This window comes from Ictidomys tridecemlineatus, chromosome 8 (assembly GCF_052094955.1).
Source record: "Ictidomys tridecemlineatus isolate mIctTri1 chromosome 8, mIctTri1.hap1, whole genome shotgun sequence".
Lineage (NCBI taxonomy): Eukaryota > Metazoa > Chordata > Mammalia > Rodentia > Sciuridae > Ictidomys > Ictidomys tridecemlineatus.
In genome coordinates, this window is record NC_135484.1 from 105,825,986 (window position 1) to 105,846,319 (window position 20,334).

The 20,334-nt window shown below is 44.2% G+C and overlaps 1 protein-coding gene across 3 annotated transcripts in view; it reads left to right on the top strand.

Annotated features, from left to right (window-relative positions):
* The window catches only part of Clic5 (chloride intracellular channel 5), a 162,829-nt gene extending 146,543 nt beyond the window's left edge, over positions 1–16,286 (top strand). For all 3 annotated transcript variants that reach the window (XM_040282746.2, XM_005318615.4, XM_005318616.4), the window contains exons 5-6: positions 6,041–6,225; positions 11,489–16,286. In XM_040282746.2, coding sequence (XP_040138680.1) covers positions 6,041–6,225; positions 11,489–11,656 — 353 coding nt within the window. In that variant the 3' untranslated portion in view covers positions 11,657–16,286. The remainder of the gene's footprint in view (positions 1–6,040; positions 6,226–11,488) is intronic.
* The last annotated feature ends 4,048 nt before the right edge of the window (positions 16,287–20,334 follow it).

A 20,334-nucleotide genomic window follows, 5' to 3' on the forward strand; every position in this document is an offset into this window, starting at 1 on the left:
CAGCGGAGGGGACCCCACCCAGAAAGCCCTCTCCCCATCATCTAGAACCCTGTGCCAATTCTGAGCCAGTGTGCCCTAAGGACCTGTGTGAAGACAAGTTTTAAGAGAAAAAGGAACCGTGAGGATCAGCCACCTGTGGGCTGGGTCTTCTAGAAAGCCACTGTGGATGTGAGAACCCCAGTTTTGTCTTGCTTTGGAATTTTGCCTTTGCATGGTCCTTCCCACTCACATATGCTGGCTGTGACTGGTTCCTCAAACCCAGAAAAATGAATGTAGAACTTTATGCTTTGTTTCTTATGCTGGGAGCAGGGGGTAGGGGGTCACACTGCCCATCCCAAAGCCTGATATCCTAAAAATCCCCTTAGAACATCTTTGTCTTTTCAACAGTCTCCATGTGTCACAATATGACAGTACAGACACTTTGCACATGTGGCCTGCACCTCCCCTTGCTCCCGCCCTCCCATCTCTCTGAGTCCCTGTGCTGCCCCAACCTCCCTTGTTCCTGGATCTTTGGCCCTGGGTAACTTGGCCTCTCAGTTTCTTCTCCTCCCTCGTAGCTGGGTGGGAAAAAAAGTATCATTACTCCAAAAGGTGAGGGAGAGGTGACATTAAATTTTTCTTCCTGGAATTTTTTTTTATTGTTGTTGTTGTTGTTACCATCATGATATCATTAAGTTTTCAACTTGCAAATATCAACAAGGCTACCTACCATCTTTGTATTTTTCTCTCCAAAAAATGTAACAGCTGGAGAAATCACTGTTTGTCACCCTCACTCCACAGCTGCACTTCTTCTTATGCCCTTTGGTTATGTCCATATGAGCTCAAAAGAGATGAATAGTCAAAATTTTCATTCCATTCTCAAGTTATTTCTCAGTATCTAGGTGTTTCTTGCTTCATAGCAAAATCCAAGTGGATTTCTCACTGTCTATTACACTGTCCCATAGACTATGTGACAGGATGGGCCCCAAACACAGGCAGCATTGGTGTTTGTTGCTGAGAAATGGTGCAAAGGAAACTGGTAGGATCTGTTCTTGGAGATAGCTCCTTTTAGACCCAATCATGGTCGCTGAAAGTACCAAGAAATCTGGCTCAAATCAACATTAATAGCAGAATGCAAATATGTTATCAAATTAGCTGAAACGAAGGGCATGAGGGAGTAATATCCTTTGGCCAGGGAAATAATGGTGGACAAGGCAAGTCCATAGCACATGTCAGGCCATGTGGGTCCCCAGGAGCAATGGGGCAGCCCTTGGCACCCAGAAGTGGCCTGGCAGAGTGGAAGAAACTTCAGTTTTGGAATCCAATAGCCTCTTTTAAAATTCTGGTTTTCTCCTATTGTAGGAGGATGAGGGCTAGTATTTTGACAATATGGTGTTTTTTTTAACCTTTCTAAATATATGATTCTAATCCATCCTAGGCATCCATCAGCTCTGGAGACGTTAGAATTTCTGTCAAAGGAATTCTAAGAGAGAAAAAGCAATTCGATATTCAGTTTTTCATATTCAAAATAGCATTTCCAACAAGACAGAAACCTTGTAACCTAAGCGATCATCTTAGAATTTTTCTACTTTTTTACTCTCAATTTTCACTCATCAGGGACCCTGCCTGGAGGACTCAGCTAACAGCGTCCAGATAGTCCTTCTGCTGATGGGCCAAGGCCAGGAATCTTGCTGCTCTGTAGCTGATGGACTATTAGACAGGGAAAATCCACCTCTTCTGGCTCGGGGGACTTGGAGATAAAGGAGAAGAGAGAAGAGGAATGAGGGGATTCGTGCTGTTTCTAGGAGTCCTATGCAGTACTTAGCTTGGGGATCTCCAGAATTTGGAGGGAGGCAGGTCTACCTGAGACCCACCCCTAGGGCCCACATCCCCATGGTTACTTTGGAAGGAAGCATAACTGAGAGGCAGGACCTATATTGGCTTTCCAAAGCCTCCTGCCCTGTAGATTCCAGAACTCCCAGCTGCCAGCAGCATGAGGTCACAGCAGCCACCTCCCCTGCCCCATCCCCTCTGACGCAGGGAGAAGAGCAAGGGAGAGGGAGGTTCTCTGAGAAACTGAGCTCTTCTATGCAAAAGAGACTGAGAATTCTCTAAAGGGACTATTTGGATTATTACATCAGACTAGGTTATAATCCAGAATGGACTAAATTATAGCTGCTGTTTTTCCACCACCCAGGAGCTTGTAAGGAAGGCCATGGCAATTAGAAAGCAAGGCAGTTGCTCTAGTGCATTCTAGGGGTAGTTTGGGGGGGGCAGTTTAAGGACCCCACTGTGTGTGCTTGCACAAGTGGGTGTGCCTATGTAAGTCTAAGACTTGGCTTCTTTATGTTATATGAGGATAAATAATAATCTCCTTCTCCATGGTCTCCTTGTGCATTTAAGCAATAAGCAGCGTACACATCCCTGGGTCAATTCAGAACTTGGCAGACTATATATATTTCCTTGCTCGTGCTGGAGAATGGGACTGAGAAGCAATGAGAAAGAACAGTTCAGTGCAGAGGTTGCTCAGCCCAGCCCAGGGCCAATGCCTACTAGCTCCTTCATACCATCTCCTTCTCCTCAAGAGAGTTGAACAGACACCCATCCAGGCTGCAGAAGTTGGCCAGAGGTGGGCTTTCAGCTCTTATTTCTTTGCAAGTGCACATGTCAGAGAAGAACTGTGCCTGGACACCATGCAGCTACATAGCCCACAGGCCTGCTCCCATCTTTTCAAAGACCACCTTAGACAGCTACCCTCTCTCCACATTCATTACAAGAGCCCCCGGGGTTTGCTGGCCCCATGCAGCACCCAGAAAACCAGCACAAGCTATGCTTTGCAAGAACTGATTGGAGGCTGAGTTAAGAGTGTTGGCTCCCCAGTCTCCATTCAGCCTCTGTGCCCTGGTAAGACTATATTATTTTCTTAGCTCAAGTTGCTGTTTTCAAGACATTATTTCTCTATGACGAGAAAACAATATTAGGTCTTATGTAATATCAACCTCAATGAATCTGGAAGCGATCATGGAATGGGTGGATTTTTTTTCTCTCCTCAAAAAAAAAAAAAAGGAGAAAAATAAATTTGAGATTGTTTGCATATGGCTGAAAATATTTATGAACTATTCCCCTTGTTTCCTCATCACATATTTTACCCAGTGCATTTGTGTGTGGTACAGAATAAATCTTTATGAGGAGCAGAGGCAGAGAAGGGAAGAAAACAGTAAAAGGACAGGGTATCCATCAAGTGCCTGGGTGTTTGTTAGTGATCCTCAGTCTCTGGGTACCTCAGCTCCAGACTCACTTGCTCAGGTCACCCCATCCAGCTACTCTGAGGAAATCCTTTGGAGCAGGGGTTTCAAATATAAACACAGAAGGAATGAACATTTCAGGTCACCCTGTTTTATTTCACAGGCCCCCCATGAACTAGGTGCCATTAGCCAAAAGAGATCATTTGATTCTGTGATCCTAGATTGTGCCACCATCCGAGCTTAGAGTTGGCAGGTAGGAGAAAAAAGAGTTGACAGAGAATGGATGGGTGCTGCCATTTGTTATTTGGTAACTTGGGAGTGCTTTAGCACACAGGTGTGTTGCCTCAGTCTCCCTCTAACTGTGCCTGTCATAAGGCTGGTCACCAAGGAGGATCCCCAGGAAGCATGAGGGACAGGGCTATGGCTGTGCATTAAATAAGTAAGGGAAACAAAGCTCCAGGCTATTGATTTTCCTCTCTAGGGACTGACCTCTGAATTGAGGCTTCTTAGACTATCCTCATTGTCTACTGCACATTGAAATTTTTAGGAATATACTAAGAGTATGGGGTGATTGACAGGAAACAGAATGATCTCTATATTTGGTGATGCGAAGCAATAACTCCCGTTGACTCATTTCCTTAGTATGCACTGGGCACTGTATCAGGCTCTGTCCCTGCATTTGCTGAGTTAATCCTTACAATGGCCACAGGAAGGTTAAGTATCTTTAGTTTCATTATTGCAATGAGAAAACTGAAGCTCAGGAAAGTGGAGGAATTTCCCAAGTTCATACCTAGTTGCAGGACCAGGCACCTAGGCAGGATTTGTAGAATCTAAGATCAAAACAATAAGTTCAAATTAAAAAAAAATTTGTAAATCAGATCCAAGACCTTGAAGGATACCTATGCAATTATAAGGGATCTTGAAACTTAAGCATCTGCAACTATTACCCATTGAATTTTGTTCAGAACTGGCCTTTCAAGGAGCTTCAATCATTGCTCTAGTCTTCTTTACCAATTTTTATGATTGTTCCCAGGCCAGTGACTTGGGTACAGACCTGAGTTGTGGCCTGCTCAGGTCTCCAAGGGGCACCTGGAATTACAACTCACCATGTCATATTTCCTTTCCTGTATCTCTTCACCTCTTGGATGATGTCAGTGGGTCAAATTTTGACAGGCACTCTGTTTAGTTTTTCTTTTTTTTTTCCATTATAACCAAGATTTCGCCATAGTCTGTATAACTGAAAGGGGTAGAGAGATTTGAAGAAGCAAACAAATCAAGTACAAATCACAAGTGCTTCGGGGAGAAAAGCATAATGAGATGGCCTAGGACCCACCCTCCCTCCGCCGTTGCCCTTGAACAGTCTGGTAATCCCATCACAGTCTAGACAGTTGCTAAGGGGAATACAAGCATTTTTCCCAGCCCTGCTCATTCTGTTCTCCCAAACTGGAAACACAAAGCAGACGATGAAGCCCAAGTTCAAATGCCATACCAGGGAGGAGGAAGTATTGAGAAACTAACATCCAACCTCCAGCCGGTCTGCACACATTCCAGTAAGGGTTCAATTGATTTTTCTTGGGCTGGTGTCATTCCATTGTCTCAAACAAAAAGCCTTCTGTGAAAAGACAAAAGCAGGCTGTGGAGGAGTGGCTACAGAAGGCACATCTGGGAAAATCAGAACAAGAGGACCGTCCCCTCAGCTTCTCCTCCTGCAGACAACATCCCCCTCATATCTGCTGGAAGGAGCGTCAGGCCTGACTCCCATTATCTCTGTGGCAGGCTCTAAACCAAAGTCTGGAAAAACAGCCCTTGGGGATGGGGCTGAAGACACAGGTGCAGTGGCTAATGACCCGACCAGCCATTCCCTCCAAGGCCACCCTCTGTGCTCAGGTGGAATGTGTTTGTCAGTGCTCAAAGATTGGACTGTGAGATTCTGGGTGGAAGGACTTTGGTTGAAAAGTGACTTCCCACTGTTGTTCTTTTGCTCAGCTCATGTGTCTTAAATGAGTGACCTGGTACCTAATCATTGAAACAAGTCAATGAAATCCTTCTGCCACATCATCTTCCTTCTGATGTTTGTTCTTTGAGAGGTATCTCTGACAGGTGTTCAGGCAACTGGTGGACATTTCTAGTGGACACTGCTGCCTGGTAAGCTGGCCCTGCCATACAGGACAGCTCTGTATTGTAGACAACCTGCCCTAGATTACACCAGGGTGCGTCCTTGGTCCCCATTGCTCCTCTGAGAGCAGTACCACTCAGGGCTGCTCTCATTGCTATGCATGACACCCAGATGTCTCAAACATTAATCCAGAGTTAATGCTTCCACAAAATCTGGTTGCATCTCTATCCACAGAGTTCTAAAGTTTTTTTGTTTACTTACTTAATAGCCTTTTCGTACTACAAAATTAATGTGTGGATTTATTGTAGAATATTGACAATATATAAGCAAGCAAAAGAAGAAAATAAAAGTTGACTAGGATTATTGAACTTCCAGAGATAAGCCCTGTAAAATCTTTGGCATTTATCCTAACTGCTTTGTTTCTCCTTTTATATATGTTTTCCAAAATAAATAAATAAATAAAGGCAGTGGGCGGTGTTTTCTAATGTTCATCATTTGGTTAGGGTTTGCTTTGGGGGGCCATTTAATACACTGGTCCTGCATCACGTTCATGGCGACCAGGTATTCTGCAGAGTGTGGTGAGCTGGCAGAATGAGGAGGGAGACCAGTTGGGATGAGCTACTCTATTCTGAAGATCCTTTGACTGTACCTAGTGACAAGAGAGTTGACTAAATATCCTTCTTTTGCTCTTCTTTGACAGCCCTTGAGAGAGGCCTGACCAAGGCACTGAAGAAACTGGATGACTACCTGAATACCCCGCTGCCAGAGGAGATCGACATCAACACCCATGGGGACAATGACAAGGGGTCTCGGCGCAAGTTCCTGGATGGGGATGAGCTGACTCTGGCCGACTGCAATCTGTTGCCCAAGCTCCATGTGGTCAAGGTAAGGGAGCTCTATGCATGGGTGCTGGTGAAATCAACTGCATCTTAGGCCCAGGTCACCTGTGTGGATGTCAAGATCCTGGGCTCTGAAGTCAGGTCAATGGGGACCCAGCGTCAGCCTCTGCTGCCTGTATAGCCTCTCTGAGCTTCCATTTTCATCTATAAAATAGGTATATACTGCTTACCCTAGGGTTCTTGGGAGAGTAAATATGGTGTGAAAGGGTCTAGCATATTGTAGGGACTCAATATATAATAAATGCAATATCTTTATTGTAGATGATCATATCACTCCAAAGCCCTCTTCCTGGAGTTATTGCTGACCACACCCCAGCATCTCCCTTATATGAGCCCTTGTGTATCTTCATACATTTCCTCGTGTACAGATCTTGTAGCAGATCCCTGGGGTAGAAAAGCATCCTCTTCCTTGTCTATTAGCTGAAGAGATGGAGACAGCAGGGGCACTTCATGGCTTTCATTGCTCTTACCATATGCAGCCTGTGGGGTATAACCCTTTCCCAGACAACAAATCTTGGAAACCTGAGATTTAGGGGCCACCTAAAACAATCTTCAAACCCAAACTGGTCTGCTTTCTGCTGAACCTGTGACAGGCTTCTGGGAAACTGTGATGGCGTATTTCTGGGTGGTGAGGAACCCTCTGCCTAGTGAGCCATGTTTACCATTTTGAACAGCTCGGATTATTACAAGACCCCTCCTTATATGGAGCCCAGGCATACCCCTGCATCTCATTTGTTCTCTGGAACAACACAAAACCAGTCTGCTGTGCATCCCACTTAAAAAGAAAAAGGAAATATATCCCCTAAAGTTCTCTAAACTAACACTTCTTCCCACATCCTTTTCTAACCCTCACTGCTTGCAAAAAAAAAAAAAAAGGTGTCTTACCATCTTGCTGTTTCCTATTTTTACACATGTCTATATCTTATTATCTCAACCAGACAATGAGGGCCTTCTTCAAGCATGTTGATAGAGAGTAATAAATACTCATTATTTGATTGATCATTTGATCGCCACATGAGTAACCTTATGGTAGCCAGCTTCTTTCTACCCTGCACTAAGAAGATTCAGATTCCATCATTCCTCCGCAGGGAACACTATGCCTATTGCTTTTCAGCTGAAGGCCTGAGCTAGTAATACAGGCTTTCCTCCAATCAGGCACCCCAAGCTTGCATTGCTATCACCTAGCTGTGCATGCACCAGTGTTCCCACGGGATCTTGGTCAGAGCTGGAAACCAGAAGGGAATCACGTGCCTATGGGTTGGGAAAATCCAATTTATTAATAGGAAGACGCTGGGCTCATGGCCAAGCCAATAGTCACTTGGAGGTTGTGTCAGTTAGCTTTGCATCACCATGACCAAAAAACCTAACAAGAACAACTTAAGAGAAGGGAAAGTTTATTTTGGCTCATAGTTTCAGAGGTTTAGTCCATTTCTCTGGGCCCATCATGAGCCCGAGCATCAGGGCAGAAGCACATGACAGAGGAGCACTGTTTCATTCATGGCAGTCAGGAAGCAGAGAGGGGAAAGGGAAGGGGCCACAGACAAGATGAACCCTTCAAGGACATACCCTCAGTGACCCATGTCCTCCAGCCACACCCGCCTGCCTATAGTTAGCACCCAGTTAGTCCTTTCAAACCAGGATGGACTGATTAGGTTACAGCTCACATAATCCAATCATCGCACCTCTGAACATTCCTGCATTAACACAGGACCTTCTGGAGGATGCCTCATGTCCAGACCATAACAATGGTTTGCAAAGCTGTGTCACTTTGAAGTCATCACCTCCTGAATGCTCCACCCACCAAAGAATACTTATTCACCTTTCCCTGAGGAATAAGGAGCACTGTTAGGGACATTATGATCCCTAATTCAGTCACACTGTGGCAGAGCCACATAATGGAAAGATCAGGAAATCCCAAGTTCTAGTCCTATATCTCCACCAACTGCAGCATGGGCTAGGGCAAACCATTCTATGTTTTTGGAATTCATCTTTCTTATGCCTAAAAAAAGGGGCATGGACTAGATTCCTTCCTGTTTCCTTTTTTTTGCTTCTCTCCTCTCTTATTCCAACATGTATCCGTCCTTCAATGATGAATCATTTGTTGAATAAGGCAAACAAACAGCTCTCCCTGGCCACGTGCACCACCCCCTGTTGTCTCCAGCTCCTTGCAGCCCTCGGTTGACTCAGTGAATCGCCTGTCCTTGGGGGAAGTTCACTGGGTTGTTCTCAGAGGAGCCGGAGATCAGACGGAGGACGGCCTGCGAGGGAACAAAGGCTGGGCCTCCGCTCTTGTCTCCTTGGATTTCTGCTGATCCAGCTTATCAGATCCAGGGCCTGGCAAACCTCTGCAGTGCAGAAGGAGCCAAGGGGGAGCCAAGTCAGGCCTCCAGTTTGGCCTCAGATGCCAGAACTCACTCTGGGCTGTGGGAGCTAACCATTTTCATATGAAAGAGTAAATTTGAAACATGAGCACAAGGCTTGCTGAGAACGTCAGAGCTGCGCGTGCATCCTCGCCCGCTGGCTCTGCCGGGCTTACTCTCAGCTTCTTGTCCATCCGTGGACGCTGAGGTGTCCTGGTCCAGGCACTCACCAACAGCCAGGTTTGGGGAGAAAGATGGATAATGTGGCAATTTTGAGGGGTCCTAAATGATTCTTAGGGAGATGAGTGGACCCAGAAACAGAAATTAGTTTGTGAATTCCAGAAATTCTCTTTGGAATTTGAAGGAGCCCACCTTCCAGGTGTGGTTATAGTCATGTTCTTCTTTTCTGGGATAGATTATGAGATTTCAGGAGCAGGGGGAAGGGCAATTGCCTTCCTTTGGGGGGATCTCATCTTCATGCAGATAAGGGAGTTCCAGAAAGAGCTTCTTTCTGTAATTGAGGGGGAGAAGCAAGACAAAGTTAGAGGACTTTGAGCCTGAGGCAGATCCTTAGGGCTCTCAGCATGTCTAGGCCCCAGGGAAATTGTTCTCTGAGCAGAAATATTAGATTCATAACTAAGAACCCTGAGTTGGCCCATGTCTTACATAGATCTAAGCGTTAAAGTGGAAAGAACCACAGACGAGAGAGAGGGCCTCGGATAAATGGTCATGATTACTCAATAGATACTGGTGTCATGCGTGTCCTGTGCAGCAGAGTCTCAGTCACTTCATTTCTCTTGGTTTCGCTTGGCTCTTGTAAAGGAGCTTCAGTCTTTAAAACGAATTGATTTGGAGACTGGGGATGTGGCTCAGTGGTAGAGCCCCTGCCTAGCCTGTGACACCCTGGGTTCAACCCCCTGTACTTCAAAACAAACGAACGAGCCATATTAAGAGATTTGTTTTGTTTGTATTACACACAAAGAAACAAAATTAAAAGATACACTTTGTCTGATGTTCGCAAACCTGAAGTTAAAGTAAAGATTAAACATGACTCTTTATTGAATCCCTCCTCAGCTAACCTTTCTGTGCCTTACTCTTCTTCTCTGTAAAACTGGAATATAATAAGCTCTTTCTTATGAAGTAATTTAGGGATAAATAAAGTAACAATTCTCCAAGTGCTTAAAGCAGCACCAGAAGCAGAGCACGGGATGAATGGGTGCTTGCTGCTGTTCATACGGGGGTTGGCATCGTGATTGAGATTTTGGAGGGGTCCACAAATAAAGCAGCTGTGCTTCCTGTCCTTGTACTCCTCACAAGCTGGGGAAGAGGAAAGACGGTAGTTGGATTCAGGATAGAAGAGAGCTTAGGATTGCAATGGAATTTCCAAACTGGAGCAGGTAAGGGGAACGAACGCACCCGCCTGGGAACGTGGCACTCTGGCCACAGGCCTTTGTCATCCTCCCCTCGGCACAGCTTCCCAGGGGGTTCTGCACTGGGAAGATGAAAGATGAAAACACAGCATGTCTGCCCTGGGGGTCCTCTGAGCAGGAGGATCCCAGGGCCAATGGCTTGGTGCCCTCTCCAAAGAGAATCAGAAATCAGAGCCTCGAGAGTGATGCTACTCTCTGTAACCTACCCAACTCTCAGGGGCTAGAGGCAGGACCAGCTCATGTGTAGGCCCCGTGCACAGTGAAGACCAGAGCCCTTGGTTGAAAAATGACCATGAACTTTCACATGTTGATGGCAGAGGATTAAATCAAGGGCAAGGCCCTTCTGAGTGCAAAGACCAGTGATGCCCAAGTTACATATCCAAAGCTGCCCTGGCTAGAGGAATATTCAAGAGACCACCCTGCTACCACTCACAGAGGAAATGCATGCAAATGGATGGAAGGTAGGCCTCAATGAATTGTAGGTGATAATGTTTATTGAGTACTCACTATGTCCCAGGCACTCCTCTAAGCATTCTATGTGTATTAAGTAACTTACTACTATAACACATGTCCTATTATTACCTCCATTTTAGAGATTAAAAACAACAACAACAACAACATAGTGCTCAGAGAGGCTAAGTAACCTGTCCAAGGTCACACGGCTGATAAGTGGAATCAGGATTATAAATCCACTCCACTGAAATCCAGAGCCCAAGCTTTGAAACACTATGCTACTGTTTAGTGTCAATACAAACATCACTTCCCCGGAACTCTTTTAGTCCATGTCCCCTGAGTGTGGCAAACCAGGTAGAGAACAGATATCACTGTTTTCTCACTCCCACATCATAACCTGAACCTACATATACATTACAACATCTAACTTACTTTTTCTGTTTTTTTTCTCTTCCATGAATAATAATAGTTGTGTACAAAAAGTAGACCAGGGAAAGGTAAAATGAAAAAGTGTCTCTAATTCTATCAATCAGATATAACCACTGTTGATATATTGGTATATACAGGTTTCTCTAAATGTGTTCTGCTACACATTAAATGTAACAGTCTACTTGAAACGTTTTGCAGATCACTGGATTCCTCTCAGCAGCAGCATTTTTAAAGACTCTCTGGTATCCCATAGTATTTATATACAGAAAGTATTTACCCAATTTATGGATTGTTGGACATTGGAGTTTATGCGCTATTTTTTTGCTATTCAGAATAGTCTTATGATCATAATTATGTGACTAAATCTCTGTGTATTATCCACAATTATTTCCTAAGGAAAAAAAATTCTTAGAAGTGGAACCACTAGGTCAGAGGAAAATGACACTTAAGAAACAGAAAATAAATAGAGGCGGTGCTGCCCGCTTGCATTGCCAACGTTCTGCTTCTGGTGTGAAGCGGTGCACCAAGGTGGTTTGTTCCCTGCACTCACATTGTCTCCCTCCTGTCATCTCTTTAGATTGTGGCCAAGAAATACCGCAACTACGATTTCCCAGCGGAGATGACAGGCCTGTGGCGGTACCTTAAGAACGCCTATGCCCGGGACGAGTTCACCAACACCTGTGCAGCGGACAGCGAGATCGAGCTGGCTTATGCCGATGTCGCCAAGCGCCTCAGCCGGTCCTGAGCCCTGCCCATGCCCGTCCTGATGCACTGGGCTCCACTTCTCCCCAAGAACTCCACTTTACAGACTCCTCTAATGCAATGCCTCCGCAAACTTTTTTTTTTTTTTTTTTAAATCAGTCCCCATCTTGCTGGCATCACCAGAACTCCAGCCCATGATCATCTTTTAAGGTCAGCGCCATCCCCTGCCTATCCTGCAGGAATCTGGCAAGCACAGAGTATAGAAACAGACCACCTCTCTGCCGGCCGACCTGATCTGGGATGGGTGTATCCTGGTCAGTTTGGACCGACCTGCCGAACGGTGACTAGTTCCATCTGCCAATATCAAAATATCACTCAGATGCTTTAGAAACGCACCCCACCGTCTCCTCTTCCTCCCTCTTCTTTGTCAGTAACTTCGAGGCCAAGGACAAATGCCCTTTGCGTTCCTATTAGAGAGAGATTCATGCCTTGGTAGGGGAAACGCAGGGAATGGAGGAGAAGGGAGTTGGTGGTGGATTGGGACATCTGGCAAACACACCGCCAGTAGCTCACTGCTTCTGACCCTGCTGTCCTTGGGCACTGAAGGCCAGATTGCAAAGTCACTTCAGACACATTCTCAATTCACTGCAGTGCTGTTGTGCGCCTGGCTGGTGCTGACCATGGGTTTTCCGTGTTGTCCGGCAATTTTCCAGGAAGAAAATTGGCATGCAATTCCAAACCAGGGTGCCTGGGATGGGGAGGCGAGACAGAGTAGTGTTGATGCCAAAAAGCCCACAGGGTTTGCTAGCTTAGGAGTGGGTGTTTCATGGGCAATTTCATGCCTGGGTTTGACTGTGCTTATCAGTGAGTGGCTTGTGGTCTGTGACAAAGCAGATAGGAGGGGAGAGGGGGGGACGGGTGAAGGCAAAAGAGTTTGGTATAAGGCTTGATGTTCCCTGGTAGACTTGGTCTTTTCTCCCTTGATCTAAATCTTGGACTGGGATATCATGTAACTCCCAACCTTATGGGAAGAAACCAGGAATTGGCCAAAAATATCTTTCCAGGTTTTTCCAAGTTGCACCTGGATGCAGGTGGGCTGAATGGGTGCCTTCAGGCGGCTGCTCGGGGCCAATTCGACTGAGGCCTCTGCTGGATGAGAACGTGGACTTCAGGAAGTGGCATGAGGGTGGACCGCCTTAGGGAGAACATCCACACTGGGAAGACCAATGTGGTTTAAACTTGAAGAAAAAAACTGTACCCATCTGGGTTAACTTTGCTACCATCCATCAGACTCAGCTGCCAGATGAAATAAAGGCAACCATGTTCCAGCTACTTTTTCCCTCCTTACTCATTGTTTCCTCAAGTTTCGCCTCCTTAAGAGCTTACCCTGCCTGAGCATGGAGACCTGTGCGGAGGAAACGAAGAAAAATGAAGCAATCATCAACTCCCTGGCCCACTGAATGCCCCAGGAGGAAATCCATCAGCCTCTGGCCCTCACCTTCCAAAGTCCTTTCCTTCCTCTCTCTTTTTGGTGGAGGGCGAGGCTCCCAAATGCCGGAAAGCCCCTGGACTTGGCTCATTTCTCCGTGAGGGCAGGATAGCACGGTCCTTTCCCTGGAAACATCAACAAATCCTAACCCAAGCGCTCTCTGGACCCGCCTGCCTCCAGGGAGCTCCAAAGAAAAAATAGGGCCCATTGATGAAACCAGGGGAGGAAGCAAGAGAGCTCTCCCCATTAGCCAACTGAGGAAGACCAGGTTTCTCAGGAGGACAATTTACAAGCCTGAGAGAGCTTTGAAAAGGCAGAATGAGTTGATTCATTTCCACCCTAAAGGAACCTTTCCACAGTCTCTCTGGAAACCGCCCCTGGAGATGTTTAAAATGGAGAACTGGTGGGGGAAACAGCCCCTTTTACTGTGAGGAGAGGCCCCAAACTGGACTTCTGAGGGCTGAGAGCTTGAATGATCCAGGTCTTATAGTTAGTGTGAAATCGAGCTGTTTCTTGGGAAGTTTTTCCTGATCTTACAGCATGGCCAGAAGAAAGGGGGTGGTTCACTCTCCTGCGCCCAGGTGGCCTCCTCTGCAAAGTCACCTGCAAAGGAACACAGAGGGACCCCAGGGGGAGCAGCTCCCCAGCCCAGGGGAGTCCACAGAATGCTAAGGAGGCTGATGTGATATCAGAATCCAGCAATTGTCAAGTTTTTAAAAACAAACAGGCCAAACCAAGTCAATATTGTTCTTTCTAGATGTTCCTCCTATGCTTGAGTTGGTTTTACATAAATGGCAATATTTAGGCCCTGTGGGGGTATTTTGTGACAAATTATAACCATTTTAAAGAGGGGTAGGAGTTAGAGAAGGAAAGCTCTTTTGGGTACTTAAAACACCTTTTTATTTCAGCAGTAGATCATCATATAATGCAACTGGCTATCGGCTTAGAGTTACATATGTAAAAATAACAATAATATTAATACTACTACTTTCTAATTACTTTTTTTCCCCCCCAAAGATATTTTTTCTCCAGTTCCTCCAGACTCTCTGGGCTTTGCCTTAACCTTGTCACATGCACAGTGCACCCTCTCTTAGCTATGGTGTGGTGAGGCCAGGAACCACCTTGGGGAGAATTGAAAACTGACATCTGGACTCGCTACTCCAGAGCTTGTGGGAAGGAGGTGGTCCTTGTGATTGTGTCGAGATCCTGTTTCATCTTGTATTTATTTGTCTCTTTTGACTTTGACATCACAATTTTTTTGTGGAGTAGGTTCATGGGAGGCAGAAGCAGAAAACTAGAGCCACACTCCAGTCACCCCATGACTCGATTATAGAGTTGAAATGACCAACCTCTTCAGGACTTCCTCTTAGATGGGTTGGCCCAGAGAGAAGGGATTGGATAAGATTTTAATAACTATACAAGATGAGCTGGGGTAAGTGAAATCTGAATTGATCCAGAGCACAGTTCCTTCATCTCCTGACTAAGGAAGACAATCTCTGACAAATTCAGAGTCACAGACATGGATATGACTCTCCTTTTAGACAAGAGGTCTGGAAGCCACTTGGTACCACAGAAATGACCTGAAATGTGGAAAATGCAGTCAGTCAGCTTTTGTGACCACAGGACCCCAAAGTAGTTTCAGCTTCCCAGGAAATGGCACGGTCCCTCCTCCCGATGACAGGGCCCTGGCAGGATCTTGATCTTCACATCAAAGAAAAGCCCTCCAGCCAGGTGGGTGGTACATGCCTTAGCTCCACCTGCCCAGGAGGCTGAGGCAGGAGGGTCATGACTTCAAGGCCAGCCTGGGCAACATAGTGAGATCCTGTCTCAAAAAGTTTTTTGAAAAGACATACCGGAAGTGGTTTCCTGGGCTGTATTTCCTGGCACTTGTCAAATGAAGCAACAGAAGCCCTTCACAGCCCTGTGCCTGGTGGCTGCTCTGTGGATGACAGTACCCCAGGGTCTTAGAATGGAGAATATCTGGAACAGAGAGAGCTGGACCAGCTCAGGGGCCCAGGAATCAGCAAGGCCTAGATCAATAGATTGAATAAGGAGACAGGCAGGAAGGGCAGGTGTGTCTAGTAAGAATCTACCCTCACTGTGAGGATCTGCATCTAAAATTAAATGGGTCTAGAAGCAACAGGTGTCCAGTAGGTGCCTCTGCGGTTCACCTTCATCCCCCCTGGCCAGGAGCCAGCTTAGCTGCACGGGGAATCAAGACACTGGTGTCATCTTCCTTGGAAAGAAGAGATGCTCATGGCTATAACTAAGTTCAGTGATTCTCAAGGTATCACTTTCCTGTTTGGTTTTCCTACCACATTAAGAAGAATCTGAAGAAAGCATTAGGAAAAATGGGTCCATGTGAAGCATCTGATTCTGACGTCAGGAGAATGTAAGTGATCTCGTCCTTGGCCTTGGGGCCCTCTGCACACGGCCCCGGGCCTTGTGTCCACCACTTTCTACCGCTCAAATCAGACGGCTAGTATCCTCCTCCTGCTACACATTCTTCTCCCCTGGTCAATCCTTGCTCAGCTTAGTTTCAGGGCAATTTTCTCTCCTAATTAGGTATGATCCAAACTGTGCATAATGATATTTAATGTGATTTAAGGAAATAGATTCAAACCTCCCATCCCACTACCAAAAGTAAATAAAATGTTGCTTAATATAAGGTTTGGACTAATCTGTATTTCTATAAAAGTAATCTAGGGTTTTTTGTTTTGTTTTGTTTCATTTTGTTGGCAAAACATAGTTTTAAGGATCCAATCATCTAAAGTATTTTACATAGAGTTAGAGATTTCACAATATTAACTATGCATATATTTAAAATATAAAATATCCAGCTGACGTTTGAATTTGACATATTTTTCTGGCCACCCGATAGTTCTGTTTTATAAGCTGGGGAGTTGACTCATTTAGCAAAAGATGCTTAGCTTTTATAAAAGGACAAGCATTTCATTTTATAAAGACACTCCAAGTGATAGTTACTTGATTTTCTCAAGACCTTTAACTGTGGTGATAAAATAACAGGCCTTGCTTTCAAGCCTTAACAAATGTAAAATGCCTTTTAATAAAGACATAGCTGAGTGTTTTCCTCATGACTCTGAACCAGTTATAAATTTTTTTCCAGTCTTGATTGGTATTGACTGATTTAAATAAAGTTGGTTTATTTTCAAATATTATAAAAGTGATCATCAGACTCCTGATTTGAGGTGGGGATTTTCTATGTTGTTTTAAATGACAAGTATGAAATCTCTCTCTTCTTCAAATAAAGGTGGCTTTATTTTTCCCAGTTTAAAAAAAAAGATGTTCGTTCATGAAAAATCAAAAACAAAAAGATATGGAGAAGAAAAGGAAAAGCAAAGAACTTAGGAGCCATCCAAGCACCAATTTTTTTAAGCAAGGCTAAAAATCTTTCTTAGCACCTGGATTAGGTAAGACAATTGTGGCAATATTCCTTCCTGCTTCTCATTTCCTATCTGTACCATCACACATGAGGTAGGCCAACAGTGACAGCCCAGGTCTGATTAAAGAAGATTACTTAAAGTGTCAGTCTGCTTGTGCCAAGGCTATTTCTTGACTCTCAGGGACTGAGCCCCAGCAGCCTCCCTGGCCTGAGATGCCAGCATTAGCACCACATTTCTGACTCTGGGTTAAACTCAGTAAGTTCTACCCAAAGCCAGCATAAGGTCCAGAGGGGTCCTTGATGAGCATTCACACTGCTGAAAAGGGCCAAGATCTTGGCCATCTCCTAGGTCCTCCATGCTATCACAACGGCTGCTCAGAAGCTTGGAAGGGATGAAGCAGTTGACTCCAGAGTGAATCTGGACCAGAGGGGCATCCTGGAGTCAGCTCAGGTACAGCAGATGTGGCTGATGGTTCTCTCCCCACCCTGGCTGCTGGCATCATCCTTGGACAGAGCTCTGGTTGGATCCAGAGACATCTCCCACTCTTCCTACTCCTCCCACCAACCCTCCTGCCACTCAGGCAAGTGTGATTTCATTTCCAGTGCCAGGGTAAATCACCAATGACCTAAACCCTCCTTCAGATTGTGGTTGGTTTCACAGTGGGCTCCTGACCAAGTTCTGCTCAGTATTCTAAGAGGAGATTTGCTCAGATGCTTCTGGAAAATTTCCCCCTGTTGTTAAGAAAGTGAGTTTTTAAGTCACTAATTCTGGTGGTGATTCTGGAGGTAGATATGAGGCCTAGATGTGCTGCCACTCTCTGGGGACCAGGATGGACTGGCCTTGGGGACAAGGCAATACCATATGCTGCAAAACGCAGCAGAAACAGGGAGAGAGCCTGGATCCTTGAGTAGACCACTGAATTGCTGAATCAACAAACCCTGAAACTGGTCTAACTCTGGATTTCCTGTCCTGTAATTCATCCCAGATTGTTTGAGGGTGGGTTTTTTTCTTTTCCTTTTTTTTTTCCACTAGTGGCCAAAGGCATCCTAAGTGGTGTAATGGCCAGGCTTCTTATTCCTAGCAATTGGATCATCCCATGCTTCATGGTTTGAATGCAGGGATTGCTCTACAAGTTGACCCAGGCCTGGGAGCACGGGAAACCTCATCTTTCTTGGTCTTGGTGTCCTTAACTGCTATGAGAAAACCAAAAGATCAAGAATGATGGTGACTCTGTCTAGCCTTGAGGAGACCTGAATTCTGTTCCAAGAAGCTTCCAAATGGACCTTGGAAATGAAAACATCTCATTAGACTCAAAGGTGATGCGAACGGCCTCTCTTTTATTTTATGTCTAGTAGCTAGGACCCGAGAGTCCCTAATTTTACCTTGTGGAAATGAAATGGAGTATCAGACCAAGAATGTAGGAAGCTCATGATTGAAAATAAGGAGATCGGAATTCTAATCCTAGGTCCGTCCATCCCTACATTACTGTGTGAATTTAGGCAAGGCCTCTTTTGGGAATTAGAAAGTCCCCTTGTCTAGAGATTATATAATCTCTGATGAAGGGTACTTATTGGAAATAAAGGGTTATTTCAAGTGGAATGGCATTCCAGCTGATTAGAACATGCAATCTATTGGAAGCTTCCTCTGTGGTCTTCTTTAATGAAAAGAAGCTGATCACCAGAAAACACATGGATATCATGTATTTGTCTATGTGGGATTTTTCCCTTTGAAGTAAATTTCAGGGTATAACTTGGAGTCAGTTCCCATGATATTTGTCTCCTATCATCTAATGCATGCAGTGAAATCCAAGTCTATATATAACAAACCTAACCCTGAAGTCCTGCAATGGGGCCCATCCAGATCAGTTATGTATACAGAAAGTAAAGCAGACTCAAACTTTGAAAAAAAAATTGTCAATAAGGAAGGTGAATAAAAGGGTTGGGGTTGTGGCTCAGTGGTAGAGCACTTGCCTGGCATGTGTGAGTCACTGGGTTCAATTCTCAACACCATATATAAATAAAATAAAGATCCATCAGCAATAGATAGATTTTTTTAAAAAGGTGAATTTAAAACAAGCTTTTAGTTTAACTAGAATATCTCAGTGCCCCAAACTTCCTTTATATTTATATGGGCTTTGGACCACTCATGATGTATAATAGAGAAACTGTAATAGAGACCAGTGTAGAATCAGGGAGTTTTGCATTTATGGGGCAGTACTTGGTTTCACACCATCTTCTCTCTGGAATCATTTTTCTCTGTATTAGTCACTCCTTGGAACCCTTTCCCCAATTAAAAATTAAGCTCTGAGAAGGGATAAAATGTAGATTATTCAATTGTGTGTGTGTGTGTGTGTGTGTATGTGTGTGTGTGTGTGTGTGTGTGTGTGTGTGTGTGTGTGGTCTAGCACTCAGCAATATTAGACTCTCAAAATAGTTACTAGTGGTTGACTGGAGAGGTCAGCATACCAGCCTCCTGGGTTGCTTTGGATCTCACTCTTTATTTCTGAAGTCCCTGATACCTTCTGTACCATAATTTAGAAGATAACTGGGGTAACCAAGAGCAGAGGAGATACAGGTGCTGTGTTAGTCCAATATGCTTCCAATACACTTCTGAAGAAGGAATCCTTCTAAAACAATCAGCCCCAGCATTTGTCTGTTTGACTGAAAAAAAAAAAAAGAAAGAAAAGTTGCCTAATTCTCCTTGAATTGCATGATTTGGATTAGGTAATAATTCAGTTGGTTTTTCACATTGACCACAAAATTGTGCCTAGATGAGGTATTACATTTAGAAGTAGATTAGAAGCTTTAAGATAAGAGTAATTCTGTGTATTATAATTCTGAAATTATCTGGTTAAATAAGGATAAGCAAATGTATCATTTTTTCTGAATATATGTTCATTAGGGAAAATTTAGAAAATACAAGTAAGCAAAAAAGGAAGGATGTAAATCACACCCATAATCCTTCTATGCAGATAACAATCTTTAATTCATAAATAATTGTCTTCCCAGATTTTTTATAGTAAAATATAAATATGAAATTTCTTTTTAACAAAAAGCGGACTGATATTGAAGACCAAACCTACTGTACTTTCCTGTTCCTGTGATAAACAATTCTGGGACAAAGCATATTGTTCTGTTTCTGTGCCAAATAATATTGAGACCAAAGAAAAATAACTTTTCACTTGCTCCAAGAAATATTTGCTTACTTATCAAGAACAGCAGCTTGCTCACAAATGTGACCATGCTCACCAATCCAAAGCTGTTAAGTCACAAACTCTGCCCAGCCCCAACCAGTTCCCTGCCTTTCAAGACCAGCCTTATAATCACTAGATTGTGGCTTGAACTCTGTAAATATCCTCCCTTGAATTCCTCCTTCTGACATACTACTAATACTCTGTCAAGAAGGTGTTCTTATTTGAAATAAATCTAGTGAATGCAACTTTTCTAGCAGTCTTTTTAGGAATCATTAGTCATTGTCCTCTACATACTATTTCAAAATGGGATTTTTTTTTTCTGTCCTGTGTCATGAACTTCTATGCCACTTTTCATCTATAACATCATTCTTAAGTCTTATAATTCATTAAACCAATTTTATTGAACTTTTAGGGTCTTTGCAATTTTATATTCTTATAATTGATACTATAATGTATCAATAATTTAAAGTTTTCATTATCTCCACTTTCCCCCTTGGAATAGATTTCTGGAGGTGAAATTACTAAGTCAAAAGGTATGCAGATTTAAAGACTCCTGATAAATATTGTTAAATTTTTCTCCAGATCATTCCAACCCACTTTCTTGCTGGCAGAATATAAGTGCTTATGTTTTCATA